The 19,179-nt window shown below is 41.0% G+C and overlaps 4 protein-coding genes across 4 annotated transcripts; 3 read left to right on the top strand and 1 right to left on the bottom strand.

Annotated features, from left to right (window-relative positions):
* The first annotated feature begins 1,451 nt into the window (after positions 1-1,451).
* prodha (proline dehydrogenase (oxidase) 1a) lies at positions 1,452-9,339 on the top strand. The gene is made up of 14 exons (XM_035184456.2): positions 1,452-1,875; positions 2,183-2,391; positions 3,753-3,787; positions 4,530-4,679; positions 4,870-4,934; positions 5,314-5,430; positions 5,584-5,663; positions 5,944-6,025; positions 6,244-6,336; positions 6,484-6,630; positions 6,790-6,965; positions 7,053-7,151; positions 7,419-7,507; positions 8,256-9,339. Exons 1-14 carry the CDS (start codon positions 1,552-1,554, stop codon positions 8,444-8,446), a joined length of 1,857 nt encoding a protein of 618 aa, XP_035040347.1. The 5' UTR covers positions 1,452-1,551; the 3' UTR covers positions 8,447-9,339.
* Positions 9,340-12,732: 3,393 nt separating this feature from the next.
* gal3st1b (galactose-3-O-sulfotransferase 1b) lies at positions 12,733-15,164 on the top strand. The gene is made up of 2 exons (XM_035184905.2): positions 12,733-12,860; positions 13,290-15,164. Exons 1-2 carry the CDS (start codon positions 12,739-12,741, stop codon positions 14,455-14,457), a joined length of 1,290 nt encoding a protein of 429 aa, XP_035040796.1. The 5' UTR covers positions 12,733-12,738; the 3' UTR covers positions 14,458-15,164.
* Positions 15,165-15,689: 525 nt separating this feature from the next.
* On the bottom strand, positions 15,690-16,397 carry LOC118125999 (cytochrome b-c1 complex subunit 9). Its single transcript, XM_035185122.2, has 2 exons — positions 16,226-16,397; positions 15,690-16,025 (listed from the first exon to the last, which is right to left on the bottom strand). The coding sequence occupies exons 1-2, from the start codon at positions 16,364-16,366 to the stop codon at positions 15,975-15,977; spliced, it is 192 nt and encodes a 63-aa protein (XP_035041013.1). The 5' UTR covers positions 16,367-16,397; the 3' UTR covers positions 15,690-15,974.
* Positions 16,386-19,031, top strand: zmat5 (zinc finger, matrin-type 5). Its single transcript, XM_035185121.2, has 6 exons — positions 16,386-16,544; positions 17,295-17,465; positions 17,699-17,761; positions 17,862-17,942; positions 18,176-18,284; positions 18,393-19,031. Exons 2-6 carry the CDS (start codon positions 17,339-17,341, stop codon positions 18,538-18,540), a joined length of 528 nt encoding a protein of 175 aa, XP_035041012.1. The 5' UTR covers positions 16,386-16,544; positions 17,295-17,338; the 3' UTR covers positions 18,541-19,031.
* Positions 19,032-19,179: the final 148 nt, after the last annotated feature.

The following is a 19,179-nucleotide window of genomic DNA, read 5'->3' as shown; positions in this document are numbered from 1 at the left end:
GTAACCATAGACTGTATATAAAAAGTATTTGTGCTGTACATAAATACTGTATATATGACTGTATACAAATGATCTATTTATGTAACCATCAGGGCTAGTTTATAACCTTTATATATTTATACAACTTTAACATTCAGAGCTTGATCAGGTATAGCAGTATATTACATTTCATTTAGCTGACGCTTTTATCCAAAGCGACATACAATAAGTGCATTCAACCATGAGGGTACAAACCCAGAACAACAAGAATTGAGAAAGTACAATTTCTTCAAAAAAAAGCAAAACTACAAAGTGCTGTAAGTAAGTGCCATTTAAGTGCTACTAAATTGTTAGTTTGAAAATGTTATTCAAGGTATAGTCGGAAGAGGTGTGAACTTTCTGATGTCCGGATGTCAATGGGGAGATCATTCCACCATTTAGGAGCCAGGACAGCAAACAGTCGTGGTTTTGATGAGTGTTTAGCTCGCAGTGAGGGAGCAACAAGCCGATTGGCCGAAGCAGAGCGGAATGAACGGGCTGGGGTGTCACGTTTGACCATGTCCTGGATGTAGACTGGACCCGATCCGTTCGCAGCACAGTACGCAAGTACTAATGTTTTGAAACGGATGCGGGCAGCCACCGGTAACAAGTGAAGGGAGCGGAGTAGTGTGAGTGAATTTAGGTAGGTTAAAAAGGTCAAGCTGCTGCATTCTGAATGAGCTGCAGAGGTCGGATGGCACTAGCAGGTAGACCTGCCAGGAGGGAGTTACAATAGTCTAGGCATGAGATGACCAGGGCCTGGACCAGAACCTGCACCGCCTTCTGAGTGAGAAGGTGGCGTATTCTCCTGATGTTGTACAGCATGAATCTACAGGAACGTGTTGTTACAGTAATGTTGGCAGTAAGGGAGAGTTGGCTGTCGAGTGTCACACCCAGGTTCCTAGCAGTCTGAGGTTAACACGGAGTTGTCAAAGTTAATAGTCAGGTCATGGGTGGGAGAGTCTTTCCCTGGAAGGAAAAGTAGTTCAGTCTTGTCAAGGTTAATTTCCAGGTGGTGTGCAGACATCTAAATGCATATAAATCATGAATGGGCCTGTGAAGTAAATGACCATGACTTCCCCACAAGGATGTTGAGCTTATTAGTCCACAATCCAAATTCTTACGATCAAAGCCAGATAATGATCACAGCCATGTACCATTCTGGACTGTGATCCAAAGACGAAATGTTAAAATGTTGAGTATGATTTCCGCATGTCCCCTCCTTGTTCACCACCAACATTTACTATACTCCTACTATAATAATATCTATCTATCTATCTATCTATCTATCTATCTATCTATCTATCTATCTATCTATCTATCTATCTAACCTAATGTTTGATATATAATCAGAAAGATATTCCAGCGTGATATAACGGGTGAGGCCACGCCCCCTGCGCGAGGTGTGTTTTAAGTAGGGTGACTTTCCAGCACGTGCATCGTCCCAGCAGCGGCTCAGTGATCCGAGCCATTCAGAGGTAACACAGACCAAGAGGCGGGTCACCGAGGTCTGTGGACTGTCTTAAAAAGAACATGTCGTACGCTAAGTTGGTGTCTGCGCTCGTCAGGGGGAACTCGGGCAAACTGCGCATCTCGTGCGGAAGATGTCGATCGACGGCGGCGTCCACGAAGAGCCGGGAGGAGAAGGAGCCGAGCGGCTGCGCTGTGGTGGAGGCGCAGCCCGTGGAGCTCATCTCTCAGACCAGGAGCGCCGCAGACACGCCGCTCAGCAAAATCCACATCGACTTCGACAACACCAAAGAAGCGTACGAGAGTAAAGGCAACACCGAACTGATCCGGAGTCTGCTGGTGTTCAAGCTCTGCACCGTGGACCTGCTGGTGGAGAAGAACAAAGAGGTGAAGAGGTTTTCACCCCAGATTCTGATCCACTGCCAAGTCAGGAACCATCCAGAGCCCTCAAGATCTTAGTTCTTTTAAATCAATGACTTTCCTGTTCGTTAGGTCCTGTTATTAAATCAAATTATCACTTTATATACAACTTTTTTTTTTCTCTATGTAACTTAATTTCTCTTTAAATGCTTCCATGTATTGTCTTATGTTGCTTTTACAATTGGTCATGGTGCCCTTTATATTTTATGTAAAGCACTTTGAATTTCTCGCCTTGCCTCTCATCTAATGACCTTGTTGTTGTTTGTGTTGTCAGTTGATCGATCTGAGTAGGAAGGTGCTGGGTCAGTGGCTGTTTGAGAAGATGATGAAGATGACCTTCTACGGCCAGTTTGTGGCAGGGGAGGACCACGAGTCCATCAAACCTTTAATCAAGAAGAACCAGGCCTTCGGGGTGGGGGCTGTTCTGGACTACAGTGTCGAGGAGGACCTGACCCAGGAGGAGGCGGTCAAGAAGGAAATGGAGTGAGTCTACTGTTTACATCCGACCGTGACAACAACAGGGCCTTTGTCCTCCCCCACTTTGCGGCTCAGGGAACATTGCAAAATGTTTCTGTGTGGCTCTGCACCAAGAGCAGCTCTAATGTATGCCAAATGTGCAGCACAGGAGGGGCTGTAATGCGTTGCGTAAGAGTGTCGTGTTTCAACAGGCGTAACCAGACTGCAAGGTCCCGACCCAGCCCCTGATCTCCAGGAAGAGGCCATTAAAATAGAGCCCCCTTCCCCCCGTGTCTGCTTGTAGAATTTGCTGCAAATTGAGAGTGACAATTGCCGGAATTTAAAAAAACGTTGCAGTGAGCAGATTTGTACTGAACCAAAAGGCCAGTCTGTGATAAATAGATATTATAGGGCCTCTGTAATCATTTTGCCCTTGGCCCTCTTAGTACAACCACATTACAGGTGTATGGAATGTGCTGTAAACGTGTAATTCACTTTTCACAACATACATCTCTGGTCTCAGGTCAAACCCCTTTAGTTTAATGAAAACATTCCATCGAGTTATATTGTGAATCCATAGCAACTTATTCTTATCTTATCACTGTAATTCTGACTTCTGTTGTGGTTCTTATCTAATTCATGAGTCAGGTGATCCATAGTAGTACACAAACACAGATATCAGAATCCAATGTGTTTATTTAATGTGCGATTGCAAAACAGTGTTCGTCCTCTATTGGTCGGCTGGGACAAACCCATCTCCTCTGATTGGTTGAGCCGGTTATTTCTCAGGGAGGCTGCCAGCCTTTTAGAGCAATGTGTGGATCCCTTCAAAGGGCTCTCTCTCTCACACACACACACACACACACACACACACACACACACACACACACACACATATGGACATGTTATGTAACGTCCTGCGGAGGAAATGAGCTTATTTTGGGGATTATGTTACGAAGCACGAACATACGCTTGCTGAAACAAATCAAAGGACTTTTCTGGAATCTGCAGACGTTAAAGGTTCTTATCTTCATGGAGAAGACAACTCACCAAACATGTTTGTTCACAGATACTTTACTCGTGTCACAACACGTCCAGAATTAGGTCATCGCATTTGCATTAAAATGGGCTCGGCTAGACTGGTTTAAATGACAAATGTATTATTATTTGAAGTTTATAACAAACTTTTAAATTTTCTTTTTCAATATTTTTCAATTCTCTTTAGATCATGATAGAAGAACCTTTCGGTTTTCCTGTTTATAGAAAGCGTATTTTTGTCTTAAGTACAGACACTAAAATCAATTTTCCATTTGTCTTGTCTGAAAAAGCAAAGTTACTTAAGGTGGAGGAAATCATAATAATTGCTCTACTCTTTCCTTCTTTTACAGTTCATGTGTTTCTGAAGCAGAGAAAGAAAGTCCAGGTGTGTTGAACTTGTATTTGTATCCCACGTAATACACCACATTACTAACATGCAAGTAAAGGCCGTGTTAAGAAGAAGACCGGGGTACACTCGCTGCTCTGTGCCCTGGACGTGTTATTCAAGTGTCAGCACTGGTATGTCTCAGTCATGTGGTCAGGCCTGGATAGTGCTGGTTATAACTGGATCCCGTGGGGTCTGAAATGTTCTGCCCTGCTGGTACAGTAAGAGGAAACTTTGTTTTGCGTGACAGGGTAGAAATGTGACGCTCCGGTTTATCACTCACAGGGGATGTCTCTGGCCTTATTTATAAATCTTATATCACAATAAACATATTTCCTTAATACCTTATAATGTTACTGGCAGTTACATCAATGCCTTACAGGGATTACAGCAGTGCTACTATATTATTTATGAGCAGTCACATGTTTAGACAACTACCTCAGGTTATTTTCAGGACGGCTGCCAGCTGAATGAATAATCAAGAAAATGTGAAAGTTCCCATTAACCTCATTTGCTAGTGATACATTTATAGTAGCAGAATTAAATACATTTACTGCACTCAAAACAAAAAGCTTGTGGGATTTAAATAATTCAGTTTTAAGGGTAATTTCTGAATATGATGGAATATGATTCTTTTAAAAAAAGGGAAACTTCCAGTGAGCTCCCAATTAATAAATCAAAACAACAAAATCTTTTTTGTCTTTTTTCCATGTCTAATGTTTTGTTTTTCTTCTGACTCCAGAGGCCGATCACCGTGAGAAGAAATACAAAGCTCATCCACAGTTCGGTGACAGGCGCGGGGGCGTCATCAGTGCTCGTACCTATTTCTACGCAGATGAAGCAAAATGTGACAACCAGATGGAGACATTCATCAAATGCATTAAAGCCTCCGGTGAGTAGGAAGGTTCCTGTACAAGCAATTAAGAAACAAAATTTTACTAGTTAGATGAAGCTTGTTGTTGTATAGTCACTTTACAAACAGCATCGCGAACGAAATAAGTAAAAGATCTGTCGTTGAGTTAAACAACATCAAATGTGTGTAGAATTATGACTGACATAATAAAGTTTGTTGTCAATTTAAGGTGGAGCCTCTGTTGATGGATTTTCTGCCATCAAATTAACCGCTCTGGGACGTCCACAGTTCCTTGTAAGTAATATCTTCATGTGTCTACCGTGTTAACCACAGATGTTAGATAAAGTCACGACTCGCTTTATTTGGCATCAACAGTGATTCCGGATGTTACACTAATAAATCCTGCATATTGGCTCCAGGTCATCATAATGAGGATATAAAACATGATCTATTTACCTTTATGGTTTTAAGCCAATGCCAAAAGATAAGCACGGTCATAGATTCACTTTACTGTGTACAAACCTTAGGGGACATGACTAATATTAAAAGAATGAAACTGGTTTATGGAAAACAATATTTACTGTGTCAGATTCCCGCCTCAGTGTTCATCACAATAGGGTTCAGGTTCAGGTGCAGGAGCTAAATGTTAATGTCTTGTTCTGTGTTTGAGCAGCTCCAGTTCTCTGAAGTCCTGGTTCAATGGAGACACTTCTTCAACTTCCTCGCCGCTCAACAGGGAAAATCTGAAATGATTCTTTTGGAACAAAAGCTGGAGCTGGACCAACTAAAGGTGTGTTTCACCTTCGCCAAAGTCTAAAGAGGGTCCATGCATGCCCATGACTTACTGCTGCCAGGCTGGTTTCCTGAATGCACTTTACCTGTTTTAATCTCTACAACATTTAGAGCCCTATCACCCAATTCATGTGAAATATTTCTCTTGAAGGAAAATTTGACTCAGATGGGTGTTGGAGCCAAGGATGACATAGAGAACTGGTTTACTGGAGAGAAGCTGGGTTTGTCAGGGTAAGATAGTCGCTTATTGCAACAATGATAACAACAACACACATTCATACTTTTTTATTATGTACGTTAAATACGCTAGAGTCTGAGTTCCTAAGTTCTTGACGCACAGTTAAATCAGTAGGAAAACAGAACGTGTTTGAACTTCTAGTCACACAGAGACAAGTATCCACAGGCCTGTGGTTTAGTCTTTACACAGAAACTAGCTCCAATTAATCCGCAATAAAAATATTCTGAGGGCATTTGATTTAAAGCATTTTCTTTTCCAACATGTTATTTTCAGAACGATTGATCTGCTTGACTGGAACAGTTTAATAAATGACACAACTAAGATCTCCAATCTGCTCATGGTGCCAAATATTGAGGTGAGACTTTCTGGTTCCAAGAATTCAGACTTGTAGTAGCTGGAAATGTTTTTTACAGTCAGAGCTCTCCAAAGAAAATTGTATTTTAAAGAGACATTTCTCCAGGAGTGATGAGAATTACATGTCAGACCTTTGCACCTTATAGATAAATATATTTATTCTGATCTCGAGGAAAGCATAAGCCAAATGATTGAATATTTTGTGTGGTGGTTGTGCAGACAGGCCACCTGGAGCCGTTGTTGAAGATGTTCACAGACGAGGAAGAGCGACAGATGAAGAGAATGTTGCAGAGGGTGGACGTTCTGGCCAAGGTGAGGAAACCAAAACAAGACGAAGAAACAGCCATATTATTATTAAATGCCTGTTTCGTGTAGGATTTGCTGATTTCCCTTCTGCACAGTGATGAGTGTCACATGCAGGCAGTCGTTAAAGCTGTAAATACACCTTGTGTGCTCCAGCATGCTGTGGAGAACGGGGTGAGGCTGATGGTGGACGCCGAGCAGACGTACTTCCAGCCGGCCATTAGTCGACTGACCCTGGAGATGCAGAGGATATTCAACAAAGAAAAGCCAATCATTTTCAACACCTACCAGTGTTACCTCAAGGTGAGACTACAATTTCCTCATGACGGCGCATTGTGACAATTTTCAACACTGATTATTTAAAGCCGCAATTTTATCTCAACCAAAACGTATCCGGAACTGTGTGATGATCTCTCATATTCTCTTGTGTGTGTGTGTATTTGAACAACTCAATGCTTTTAGGATGCCTATGACAATTTCACTGTGGATGTCGAGCTGTCACGGCGGGAGGGCTGGTACTTCGGTGCCAAGCTGGTGCGTGGAGCCTACATGTACCAAGAGAGAGCCAGGGCCGAGGAGATTGGCTACGAGGACCCAATCAACCCGGACTATGAGGCCACCAACAGGATGTATCACAAGTGAGCGCTGAGTTGTATTGTTAAGGCCACATGTGGATCGGTTAGATAATGACTGAATCCTAAACATCTGCCTCGCTGTTTGTGCAGGTGTTTGGAATACATGCTGGAGGAGATCGAGCACAACAGGAAGGCCAACGTCATGGTCGCAACGCACAACGAGGACACGGTGAAATTCACCCTCGAAAAGTACGTCCAGTCTCAGGCCTGCATGAAGATTTCACTCAACATGTACTAAGTCCAGATTTGGTTTAAGCATACACGGAAGCTGTAAACCACCTCATTCAGCAAGGATTACTCCTAATGGTTTAAACCAAAGCTCTGGATATTTCTCTGAGCAAAAGGTCGTCTTTGTCAACTTGCCAGAGCAATTCGAGGATTTGCCACATGAGTGGACAAACACCACACGGCACCTCCCCTTATGTAACCTGCTTGCCTTTCTGTTTTTGTTTTCAGGATGAATGAGATGGGCCTTTCACCCGCTGAGAATAAAGTATACTTTGGACAGCTGCTGGGGATGTGTGACCAGATCAGCTTCCCACTAGGTATGTTGTGCGCACGACATGGTGAGGTTCCAGTAAAACATACGGCGGGTTCCAAAAGTCGTGGCCCCCGACGTATGCACTCAGACGTCAGCTTTTCAATACTCAGGTGGCCACTGACCTTAGAGATGATTTAACATATCTTAGCAACAAACAACTCCAGTTTCTCAATGTTCTTACCTGTCTGTTACTAAGCGTTTTCTTGTGTTTGCTGCAGCCGGGATGCACGCTATCAAGATAAACACATCACCAACCAATATTGTCTGAGAGATAATTGGGATCGCTCTGTACTTTCTTTATGTAACAGCATGAAACAATAGTCAGACAACAATAGTTTGTCTCTGAGGTGAAACCAGATTATTCATGGCACACTGATAAAAGTGAGACACTCATCCTCATGTAAAAAGAAGTTAATGCTGTAACAGACCTAATCTTTTTTCCACTAGCGTAACAGAAGGGCCAGTTTGACCTTGTCATATCACTTGATATCTAATCTCAAAAGGCAAATTTTACATATCAGTTATCTTAACGCGATATTTATTCACTTCTTCCCACCAACTTGCAGTTATAAATCTACTATAACTCTAAAAGCAGTCAGGTAATTTTTCCTGACTGTATTTCTGCTACATCTGTATTTAAAAGCTGTGATCAGACTTTACATACAAAGTCATGACATGCAAACACACTCATGGTGGAGATAATGGCCCCTGTTTTTAATAATGGTCTCTTCTTTCTGCATTGATAAAAACAGGTCAGGCAGGTTTCCCAGTCTACAAGTATGTTCCATATGGCCCAGTCAACGAGGTCATTCCCTATCTGTCCCGCCGCGCTCAGGAGAACCGCGGCTTCATGAAGGGATCGCAGCGAGAGCGCACCCTGCTGTGGAAGGAGCTGAAACGCAGGCTGCTGTGTGGCCAGATTTTCTACACGCCTGTCTACTGAGTTACAGCACCGCAACATGCTAACAGGGGTACATCTCTGTAAACATTCCAGCGTCTGAACTGAGCTGAGCTGAACCACCACCTGATAGCTGCTCTGAGTAGAGGAAGATTAGGGTTAGGGTTCGAGGTATTGAAGAATGTTTTTCGTCTGTGATGGGATTTATTTTAGGATATCTAATTACAAAAGTGTTAAAAACACTGCTGATCCTTTAAGAAGTGGTTGATATTTCAGCACCAGTTTATTTTAGTTAAACCCGGCAACTGTGATCCTCAGATTCAATCTGCAAAAGCATAAAAACCTGCTTTTGTTAATGGACCTTTGTAGACATGTATCCTCATAACAAGGAATTATTAAGTAGAGGTTAAGAAAATGATATTGTATGTTTACCAGATGTGGCTTATTTGTATATATTTATAACTCAAGTGCTTTGATGATGAAAGATGTTGTGTTCATTTGTGTCATAGTTGTCACTCAAAGTGCCTTATGATGGTTGTCATGAGATTTACTGAAAGCAATCAGCTACTGTACAACTTGTCGTCACTGTACACTCCTCCAGCAGGGTTGTAAATTATTTTAGCATGTTTATTGCTGGAATTATATGTAAATGTGTTAACATTTGACGATTACTGTAAACCACCAGGGTTTTAATGATATAAAAATGGTTTGAATGTATCTTCATATGTCTTGTTTTAAGACATAACAGCATATCAACAACAACTGCGGCAATAACAAGAAAATCAGTTCTTCTCTAATGACGTATATTGATGCAAAGAATAGATGATGTGTAAACTGTGGATTTTTGCATAAAAGTCATCCATCCCTTCTCTCCTGACGTGTCTTCGGAGGGTTTGTTTGATTCAGTCTGTTTCTGATTAAATTCCTTTCACTCTCTACTGAGCAGAAATCTGTCTGTTCAGTTTTCCCTGAAATCAAGAACCTCTTCTCCTCATCGAACGCTGACGACAAATCTCCAAAGCAGAAGTCAGGCAACTTATTTTCTTTGCTCTGACATGTTCCAAAAACAAAGCCGTGAGTCATGCTGTGATTTCACCTGCCCTGTTGCATAAGCTGCATGTGAGCAGAAAGTGCCCCTCGCTTCAGTTTATTATTGTAGAGAATTCGATTTGGTTGTGTCAGTATCTCGGGTTTCGATGCTGTCCATGACCTTTCAGTCATCTGTGAGTGGTGTCGCCCGGGGGATTGAACGAACAAGTTATAACATGTAAAACTATAATATACACAGGGTAAATTAAAAAAAGTTCATCTCCTTGAATGGAGTTGGTTCTCACTGCAGCTGGAGGATAATTAAAAAATGTTGTTGCTTGTATTTACAGCAGTGTTTATGAACTCCTCATGTGACACTGTCACTCATTCAAATGTATGTCAACTGCCTCATTGCCATGTTGTCACTGACAACGGTCCATAAACGAGCTGCCTTTACGGGCCTGGAGGGTTGATGGGTAAATAAGCAGTCTGAATGGTTTGGGAACCTGTTTTAATGCAGAGAGACATTTTTACTTAGACTTCTGGCTCTTTATATCTGATCTACAGGTCGACATTACTGTTGGGGCCTGATACCAGCAGTGACAGACGATAAGAATCATATGGTTGGAATGGTGCACGAATAGGGTGCGGCATGGGGGTGAAAGAGATGCCATTCTCCCTGTTACAAGTCGTTACCATTAGAATGATTTTGAAGCTGCTATTTTAAGGTAAATTGTTTTTTCTATCCCTCATCTGTATAATGAACACCGGCAAAGTTGTGTGTAATTTTGTATTTCATGAATTTTGTTAGGCTACATAAACACAGATACACACATATTAAGCCTGTAGGTTACCTGACTACAGGTAATTGAGAACCTGTCTACAAACCTGACTACAGACAAGCTGCATGTATTGGACTGGAGTGTTGATAGTTACAATAACAGCTCTGAGTGGTTTGAGCTCCAGTTTTAACAGAAACAAATGTTTGCTCTCTTTCAATAGAGAGCTTTTAAAAAAAGCAGCATATCTGTTGTTTAGTTTGATGAATTTACTTTTGTGTTGGTTTGGTTTCCTCTTGATTAGTTTATCAATATATTCTGTTTTTGTACAATTGTAAAATATTTGACAATAAAATGCAGTTATTGTAAACAAAAAATTGTTTTATTTAACTCGTGTTGAGAATATTGCAAGTCCCAAACAAAACTGACATTTAAACATAGGTTATGTTTGTTTGTGGAGCATTTACACACACAAGTTACACATGACAAGTTACACATGACAAGTTACACATGACAAGTTACACAACATGACTGACATGATATTACAAGACAAGTCTGTTGCTGCCTTAGAGTTAACAAAACTTCACCTTCCCTCCTGATTATAGAAACTCCAAAGTGGATATACAATCCTCCCTGGTTCCAGTTTCCTGTGTGGAAAACAAAACAAAATCACACAGTCACACAGGAAGCTGGTGGGCTGCCAATGCCAAATCGATGGGACCGACTGAATCATACACGAATGATTCAGCCGCAGCCAAAGTCAACAGCAGCTGCGCAAAGTCAACAGCACCTGCATCCAAGTGTCTGGAGACTGAAGAGAGACATCCCGCCAGTCCACACAACACAGCACACAACTGGGAGGAGGCAGGCAGACCCCTCTGGGTGTGTATGTTAACATCTATCCATATATCTATATATATGTAATGTGTATGATATGATGGCCAGAACATCGAAAGTGTTTTCATTTGGAGGAACAGTGCATGTTAGATCTTACAATAGACCACTGATCCTTCACAGCATATGAAGTATATAAACACGTGTATGTGTATGTATATATGTATATGTGTATATATGTTTATGTATGTGTGTGTATATATTGTATGTATGTATGTATGTATGTATGTATGTATGTATGTATGTATGTATGTATGTATGTATGTATATATGTATGTATGTGTATGTATGTATGTATGTATGTATGTATGTATGTATGTATGTATGTATGTATGTATGTATGTATGTATGTATGTATGTATGTATGTATGTATGTATGTTTCTATCTATCTATCTATCTATCTATCTATCTATCTATCTATCTATCTATCTATCTCTCTGAATTGAATCTAAGGACCATCATCCAATATGCAATACATGTGTGTAAGCCAATATCACCATACAGTCATATTTATCTTTCTCCAAAACTGACAAAACCAGAACCCCAATCTAAATCCTGACAAAACGACATACTTAAGCAGGATATATTTCGATTTAGAGGTCTCCTTGATGTTTGTATAGCTGATTAAATAAATTTCAAATCTATTAAAACAGTTTTGTGGAGTTGAGCCTTCCAGCAGTCTCCCATCAGACTCAACCATCTAGTTTCCTGGCCCTGTGGGAGGAGAGTTCAGATCCTTCCTCAGTCTTCACAGCCAATGAGACAGGACCTTCAGACACTCTGTAGACTGCTGGACAACAAAGGGCTCTCCTGCACCACAGGCCTGCTCATGCTGTCCTCTGCAGGTGAGGAACGCTCCTCTCCTATTTCTTCCACAGGTGTATTGCTCTTTCATTCTGCCATTGTCTCACCAAGTCATTTATATGTTGTTTTGTTTTGATGTTTTGATATTGAGTTATACAGAATTGTTATTCCAAGCTAAATGTATTTCTTGTCGGCTTTAAACTAATTGAATTTCCTTAGTCATCCACTGCAACGACTGTACGAGACAAATGGAGATGACTGTCAGCGATAAGAAGTCCCAGCTTGTATTCTCAGGGGCATATCTTTCAACATGATATTATCTCTATACAATGCCTCTCTGAGAACGTTCAAGAACAACTGAGCCATTTTCTTTTAGTCTTCTGTTGTTTCCCAGTGTGAACACTGTGCTGTTTTAACTTCGGCTTGTACCTTAACTGTGTTTGGAGCAGTTCTACAACCGTAAGCATGTTTACAGTGTAAACATGGGGGTTGTGTGTTTTATTTGATCGAAAGTCAGCAGTTTGCTTGAATATATCCCTTATACAGTTTATTATATAGATTTTGACCTCTCCTGTTAAGCGGTGCTGTAGGTTACATTCAATCTAAAGCCAATGCATAATATGTACTATGGAGGGAGGCTATATGGAGTCATTTGTGGCCCTGTGTGTGAGAATGGCTGGAGGGCATTTCAGCTGCTCATTGGTTATATGAGAGCACCACGGTAACACAACAAAATGTAGACAGGTGTATTTCAAACCTTCACAGCCACACTGGTGTTTTCCCTGTAAAGGTTTCCTCCATAATATTGATTTCATTTCCAGGTTTTAATCATGTTTGGCATCATCGGACACAAGTGCACACATGGAGTACGAAGGGTGATTCTGTGGGTTTTATTGACCAACATCATGCTGCTGCTCTACTGCTTGACAAAGCCAACCCAAGTGAAGATGAGGTAAATATTTCAAAAGCAAAGATTTTGACAAAGAGGTTATGCTTTTGTATGAATTTGTTTGTGTGCTTTTCTGTTTGTCGGCTACGGAACAGATTTCCACAAAACTTGATGGAAGGATGCGATATGGGTCCGAAAATAACCATTCAATTTAGGTTAGGATCTGGAGTAGGAGGATGGATCCAGGAATTGTTTACATTTTTTCATTAACATTGCGAGATAGGACATTTTTTAAACATTTTTGTTGATTTCTCAGGGGAAAATTCATGGATCTTGATGAAAAAAAACAACATGTTTAGGGGACTGATATTTATAAATATGTACATTATTATACTTGTATAAAAACTAAATGTGGTTTCATAAGGGGACTGTTTGGCCTTGGTGGAGGTACGTGCTCTATTCCCTTTACTTATGCCTGTGCTTAATTTACAGGGGCTCCCAAGAAGACACGTGTCCAAACAGCATGGTCAAAATATTAAAGGAAAATGTGACCAGGCCTTCTCAACGCAGCAAACCCAAGTCAGACGAGTGCCACCCTGCAGTCAACATCATGTTCATGAAGACCCATAAAACTGCCAGTAGCACCTTACTCAACATCCTCTTCAGATTTGGAGAAAAGCACGAGCTCAAGTTTGCCTTCCCCAATGGGCGCAATGACTTCCTCTACCCATCGCCTTTCCAGTGCTCCCAGGTGAAGGACTACAGGCCTGGAGATTGTTTCAACATTGTTTGCAACCACATGCGCTTTGAGCCCCGAGAAGTATCCAAGCTGCTGCCTCCAGATGCTGCGTACATCACCATCTTACGAGACCCGGTGGATCTCTTCGAGTCATCCTTCCACTATTATCACAGGGCGGTTCCTCTCACATGGAGAATCACCGGAGAGAACAAGCTGGTGGAGTTTCTGAAGAATCCTGAGGCCTTCTACAGCCCGGAGGCCTACAACTCATTCTACCTTAAAAACCTGCTCTTCTTTGACTTTGGTCTTGATAACAACGTTGAAGCTAATGATCCTAGTGTGATGAGGGGTATTCATTACTTATCCAAATATTTACATTTGGTCCTCATAACAGAATACTTTGAGGAGTCTCTTATCCTGTTGAAGCACAAACTGTGTTGGAGCACAGAGGACATTATATATTTTAAGCTCAACTCTCGCAAGAGGTCATCTGTATCTAAACTGAGCCCTGAGTTCAGAGCCAAAGCGTTGGAGTGGAATGGGGCTGACTGGAGACTCTATCAGCACTTCAACGCCACCTTCTGGGCCCGAGTGGAGTCCTTTGGGAGGGAGAGAATGAAACAGGAGGTAGATGAGCTGAGGAGAAGAAATGCAGAGATGGAGGCTATTTGTATCGAGGGAGGGAATCCAGTCGAAGCCCAGAAGATTCAGGACAGTCGCTTCCTGCCCTGGCAGCCGGTCGGAGAGTCTTCCATCCTGGGGTACAACATGAAGAAAGATATCGATCCCAAATTCAGGACACTGTGTGAGAAAATGCTCACACCTGAGATCCAGTACCTGTCAGACCTGGGTGTGAGTCTGTGGCTCACTCGACTATGGGGTTGGGTAAAAGATGCTGTTTTTACATTTGACTGGAACTGACACATTTATAACTAAACTACAGTAATCCTGCAACATGTACATATGATTCTTATTGTAACAAATGTTTTCCTGTTATTCTAGTACAGTTTGCAAGTTTTCTTCTGAACGATACCTCCATAATGTTAATTATCACCTCCGATACCCTCACTCATCATCTATTGACCCTAAACTGCTTCTCACCTTTCGTTTGTCTATTTCGAAATTGTGAATTATTTTAAAATTAACCTTTGTTGTTCACTACAAGTCTAAATGTTTCTGACTGAAGTATATATATTTCATAGCATATAACATACTTGTTTTTTTGCATTAATGGAGCAAATTTTATGTTGAGCCAACATTGAGAATAGGGTGTGAGAGCTACCACCTAGCCACTGGCTGTTTGCTGTGTAGTAGCGTTAGTGTGCCATGTAAAGGCCTGAAACTTTCTAGGAGTCGTTTGTGTTGCATTTGAATAGTTGTGGTCTAGCTTGACCCTGTTGCTGTGGTTAATATATCATCATTGTTTACAGTATTATTGGTTACACAAAAAGCAAAAAACTGAAATTCAGGTATGAGATATTCAGTTTGGCCGCTTTCCAAAAAACCTCACCTCAATAAAGGTGTCAAATGAAGCATTCAATTCTGTCTGAAAAGCCCAATGACGTCTACTAAACTGTTATGTATTTAATAAAGATCACACACAGCACTGTTTTGCCCTGGAACACCAACTTACCATCTGCCCTCTTTGAAATGCTCCTCTGTTTCAGCATCAAATATCAGGAATATGTAATAAAAATGTAATCAGCTCTATGACAAGGACACAACTATCTATCCATTGTATATCAATGCCCTTTAACAAGATATTTGAAAATCCTTTTCTCCTACACAGAAACAAGTGAACTGATCTACACCAAACTTGGTGGAGGGTCAAAGAAAAGTCAGTGAAATGTGGGTGCAGACTTCATTTACCATAATGTATGACAAGTTTAGTTTTTCAGTCCACTTCCATTTTTTCCTTTTGTAGTTCTAATAAAGGAACTACACAATCACGTGAAAGATTGTGGCGGTAAGCGCTCAACTGATTTTACGTGTATATGGATAGTTTGATAGTTTGATAGGCATTAATGCAACTATACCTATGAAAATACTAGTCATATTACATTTGAAAAAGACTAAATCTTATCACTATACTTCACCAACGATTGCACTTAGACATGCAGGCCATGTTTGATAAAACAAATCAAAACAGTGTGTACTGTAATACATGTTTAATTTAATCATTTACAATTTGAAAGATGAAAAGACATGACAAACAACAACTGGGATGGAGGGGGGGCGAAGGTGTCAGGAACCATTGCTCCAGCTTCGTGATGGTCTGGACAGTGGATCAGCTCCCTCAGCTCCTCTGGTCGCCAGCCCTGAGCTCACTGTCCATGTTGACTGCTGATGCGTGCGAGGTGTGAAGTCCAGGAAGAATGGATGATGGGAAGTGTGACAACAGCTGCACGTCAGCCTCAGATGACACCGGAGTCACGTCCTTATTCCTCCTCCTTCACCTCGTAGTTGTGCTTGATGTGTTTCCATAGTTTCTACAGTAAAAACACAGATTTGATGAGGTTAGCTCCATGACAACACGTTTTAGCAACGTACGAGGTTCAGTTTACAGACACTGGAAGGACGCTGGGCTACGCTAACAAACGAGCTAACTTAGCTAACACCCCGGCCGCTTCGCCCTCTGTTTACAAGGTCAGAATTAAACAGGCTCTAAGATAACACCGGAGTCACTCACCCCGCTATTCATCTGCTCAAAGATCGCGTCGCCGCCTTGGTCGAATAGTCGCTCGAAGAAAACCGCTCCAACCATGATGGTTACAGCGAAAGTGGACGTTCTCCTGAAGAGCAGGTTGTAAACGTTCTTAGCCAGCGCCATGACGGACGAGAGAGTGCGCAGGACCGGAAGTCCGGGCTCTCTACTTCCGCTCCGGGCACAGGAAGTGGCCGGGAGACGTAAATAAAGATCCTGCAGGGACACAGCGGGGATTTCCGTCTTCTTTGCTTTAAAGAAGAAAGATGAAACCCCAGAGGAGGACATCACAGCTTTATTAATGGTACGAGATCTTCGCTGTTTAAATGTAGGGGTTTATTTGACTGGTTGTAGCCACGTGAGCTGAACTGTCCAGCTGTTTATCATCGCTACGCACAGATATTCAGCGATGTTAGTGTTTTGTTAATCTGTGAATTGTATCAGATCCCTTGTTTACACCATCAGTGTGTTTATATTAAAACTCCATATTGGCAGATTAAAGGCTGAAACGCACTGAAAACAGGAAGTCTCATATACAGGGGTTTTCAAAATAAAAGGCAAGTACAAACCAGGAGATGGCAGCAAACGAAAGTCAAACCAATACACTCAATATAAACATAGCTTTATATATGGTTTTATATGTATACATTATATTGGTGATGTCTTCTAGTTAGTGCAGACTGGATTGGTTGAGGTTTGTGCTTCCCACTTTGTATTTTCTACTTTTACGGCAGATCTGCATTCAAATTATTTAGCTTCAGGGAATTGTGGTGAGGATTTTTGACATTTTATTAACAGTTAATAAAGCTTTCAGAGAAAAGAATTGATAAATCAAGTGATTATGATACAAATATGTTTGTTGCAGGCATCTCTTACGAAAACATTGAAGCATAGATTCCAATCAGAGAGCTTATTTGTATGGCAACATTAGCATTTAAATGTAATACTGGATATAATGAGAAGTATTCACACGAGCAAGGTTACTCTCTCACCATGTGTTGGCAGAGCAGCTACTGTGTCTAAAGCTGTTTTGTTTCTGCTTTTGGTGTTTCAGAGGTTTAAAAGGTGACATTGTGGTTGGAACACAGAACCTGCACCATGGGGAGGAGGTACTACTGTGACTACTGCGACAGGTCCTTTCAGGACAACATGCACAACAGGAAGAAACACCTGAATGGAGTCCAGCATCACAGAGCTAAGAAGGCCTGGTATGATCATTTCAGAGGTGAGACCTGTGTTTGTTGTGTTTTGATGAAATTACACACGATGTTCTCTTCTGTTTGTTTTGTGTACAGAATCCCTGTTAAAGGATTCCTATCTAAACCAATTAATGACACCGTGATTGGAGAATGAAGCGTGCTTACATTTTAATATGCCATCTCAGCTTCCCACCTGTTCCCTTCACAGTGTAGGGTTAGATAAACAAGCATTGACACACTATTTTTGTTGTTTTTACAGATTCAGCAGCCATTCTGAATGATGAGCAAGCAAAGAAACCATGCAGGAAGTTTCTCCAAAAAGGTAAAAGAACAGTCGAACCAAACATTTATGCTATAACCAACACATTTTATGAAATGCATGTTTATAAACCTCATTACTTCCTGGGTTTCTTTTCTTTTAGGAATTTGTGATTTTGGGCCAAACTGCAGGTTTTCTCACATGTCCGAAGACGATCTGTATAACCTAAAAAGACATGTGGAAGGTAAGCTGTGACCGAAGTGTAGTGAAGTCTACCACGTGTTTGAGAAGTGTTGGAAATAGATTATGATTAACGGAAATTATGCTAAGTTTTAATATCTTTATATATATATAGTTATTTATAATAAAGTTTATAGCTAAACTGTTAAATTCAAGCCTCATCATCAGTCCACTTGATCTAAATGAGTGCGTGAATAACTCCATGTTGAGGGGAGTGACATTTTTCCTGTCTTTCAGATGAGAGACAGCACAGAGAGGATTCTCTGGACAGAAGGAAGAAGGGGCGAAGTGTAGAAGAATGGCTCTCTAGGAGGGAGAAGAGGCGAAGTGCCCTCGGTAGCAAAGGGTAATCATCCTCTTTTCGGTTTCAGAACTTGGTCATACCCGTTTTACATGATTAATGGTTATTTCTGTTGATGAAGTATTCATCTGCTCAATTATTTATATTTTACAGAGATCTGAAACATAAGGAAGACAGTGAAGAAGAACAATCAGAAAGTGACGTACCTCCACAGCTCTTCTCCATTCCTGACCTTCCACCATCACTTATTCCTCCTCCTCTGGGCGGATGGAAAGTCAAAGTGAACACTGAATGGGGTTGATGCTTAAAAGTTTGTATTTGCATAAAACTTAATTTTTTTCTTTCTACAGAATCTGAGACTAGCTGTTTCTATAGAGCTATCTTTAAAACAAGGCTCCTCTCCGGGGGTAACAATTGATGCCCTGAGAGGAATGCAGGATCGCTAAGCAGATGGAAATTTATTTTTTGTTTTATTTTAACTCTACTTAATCCTGTGTTGTGTCACTGGGGGAATAACAGATTTCATGACCTCATTCTTTAAACCAGCAACAGGAAATTATAAGATTCAGCCCCGTAAAGTTTCTTGTTAATACGTTTTTTGCAACAAGCCTCATGCAGATATGTTGGATTTATGCTTTTCTAAATGGCATTTGCCTTTCAAAAACATCAGTTTTATGTATTCCTCTTATCTGAGGTTGTGCTGAGATGTTAACACTGTTTCTACATTCATTACCCAATACAGTGTTGACACCAAAATCCTCATTAAAATGTGTTTTTGTGTGTGAGGTACAATTTTGTCAATACTGTGTCTCATTCTGCTGCTACTTAAAGGTACCATGTGATGTCTATTTAACTACGTGTTGCACTATGAAGCAGTATTTTTACTTGTATAATCTCTATAAATGGAAGTGGGAAAATATTACATGAGTTTTTACAAAAA

Source organism: Hippoglossus stenolepis, chromosome 18, assembly GCF_022539355.2.
Source record: "Hippoglossus stenolepis isolate QCI-W04-F060 chromosome 18, HSTE1.2, whole genome shotgun sequence".
Taxonomy (NCBI): domain Eukaryota; kingdom Metazoa; phylum Chordata; class Actinopteri; order Pleuronectiformes; family Pleuronectidae; genus Hippoglossus; species Hippoglossus stenolepis.
Note: the sequence above shows the minus strand (reverse complement) of the source record. Positions and strands in the feature narration are given on the sequence as shown.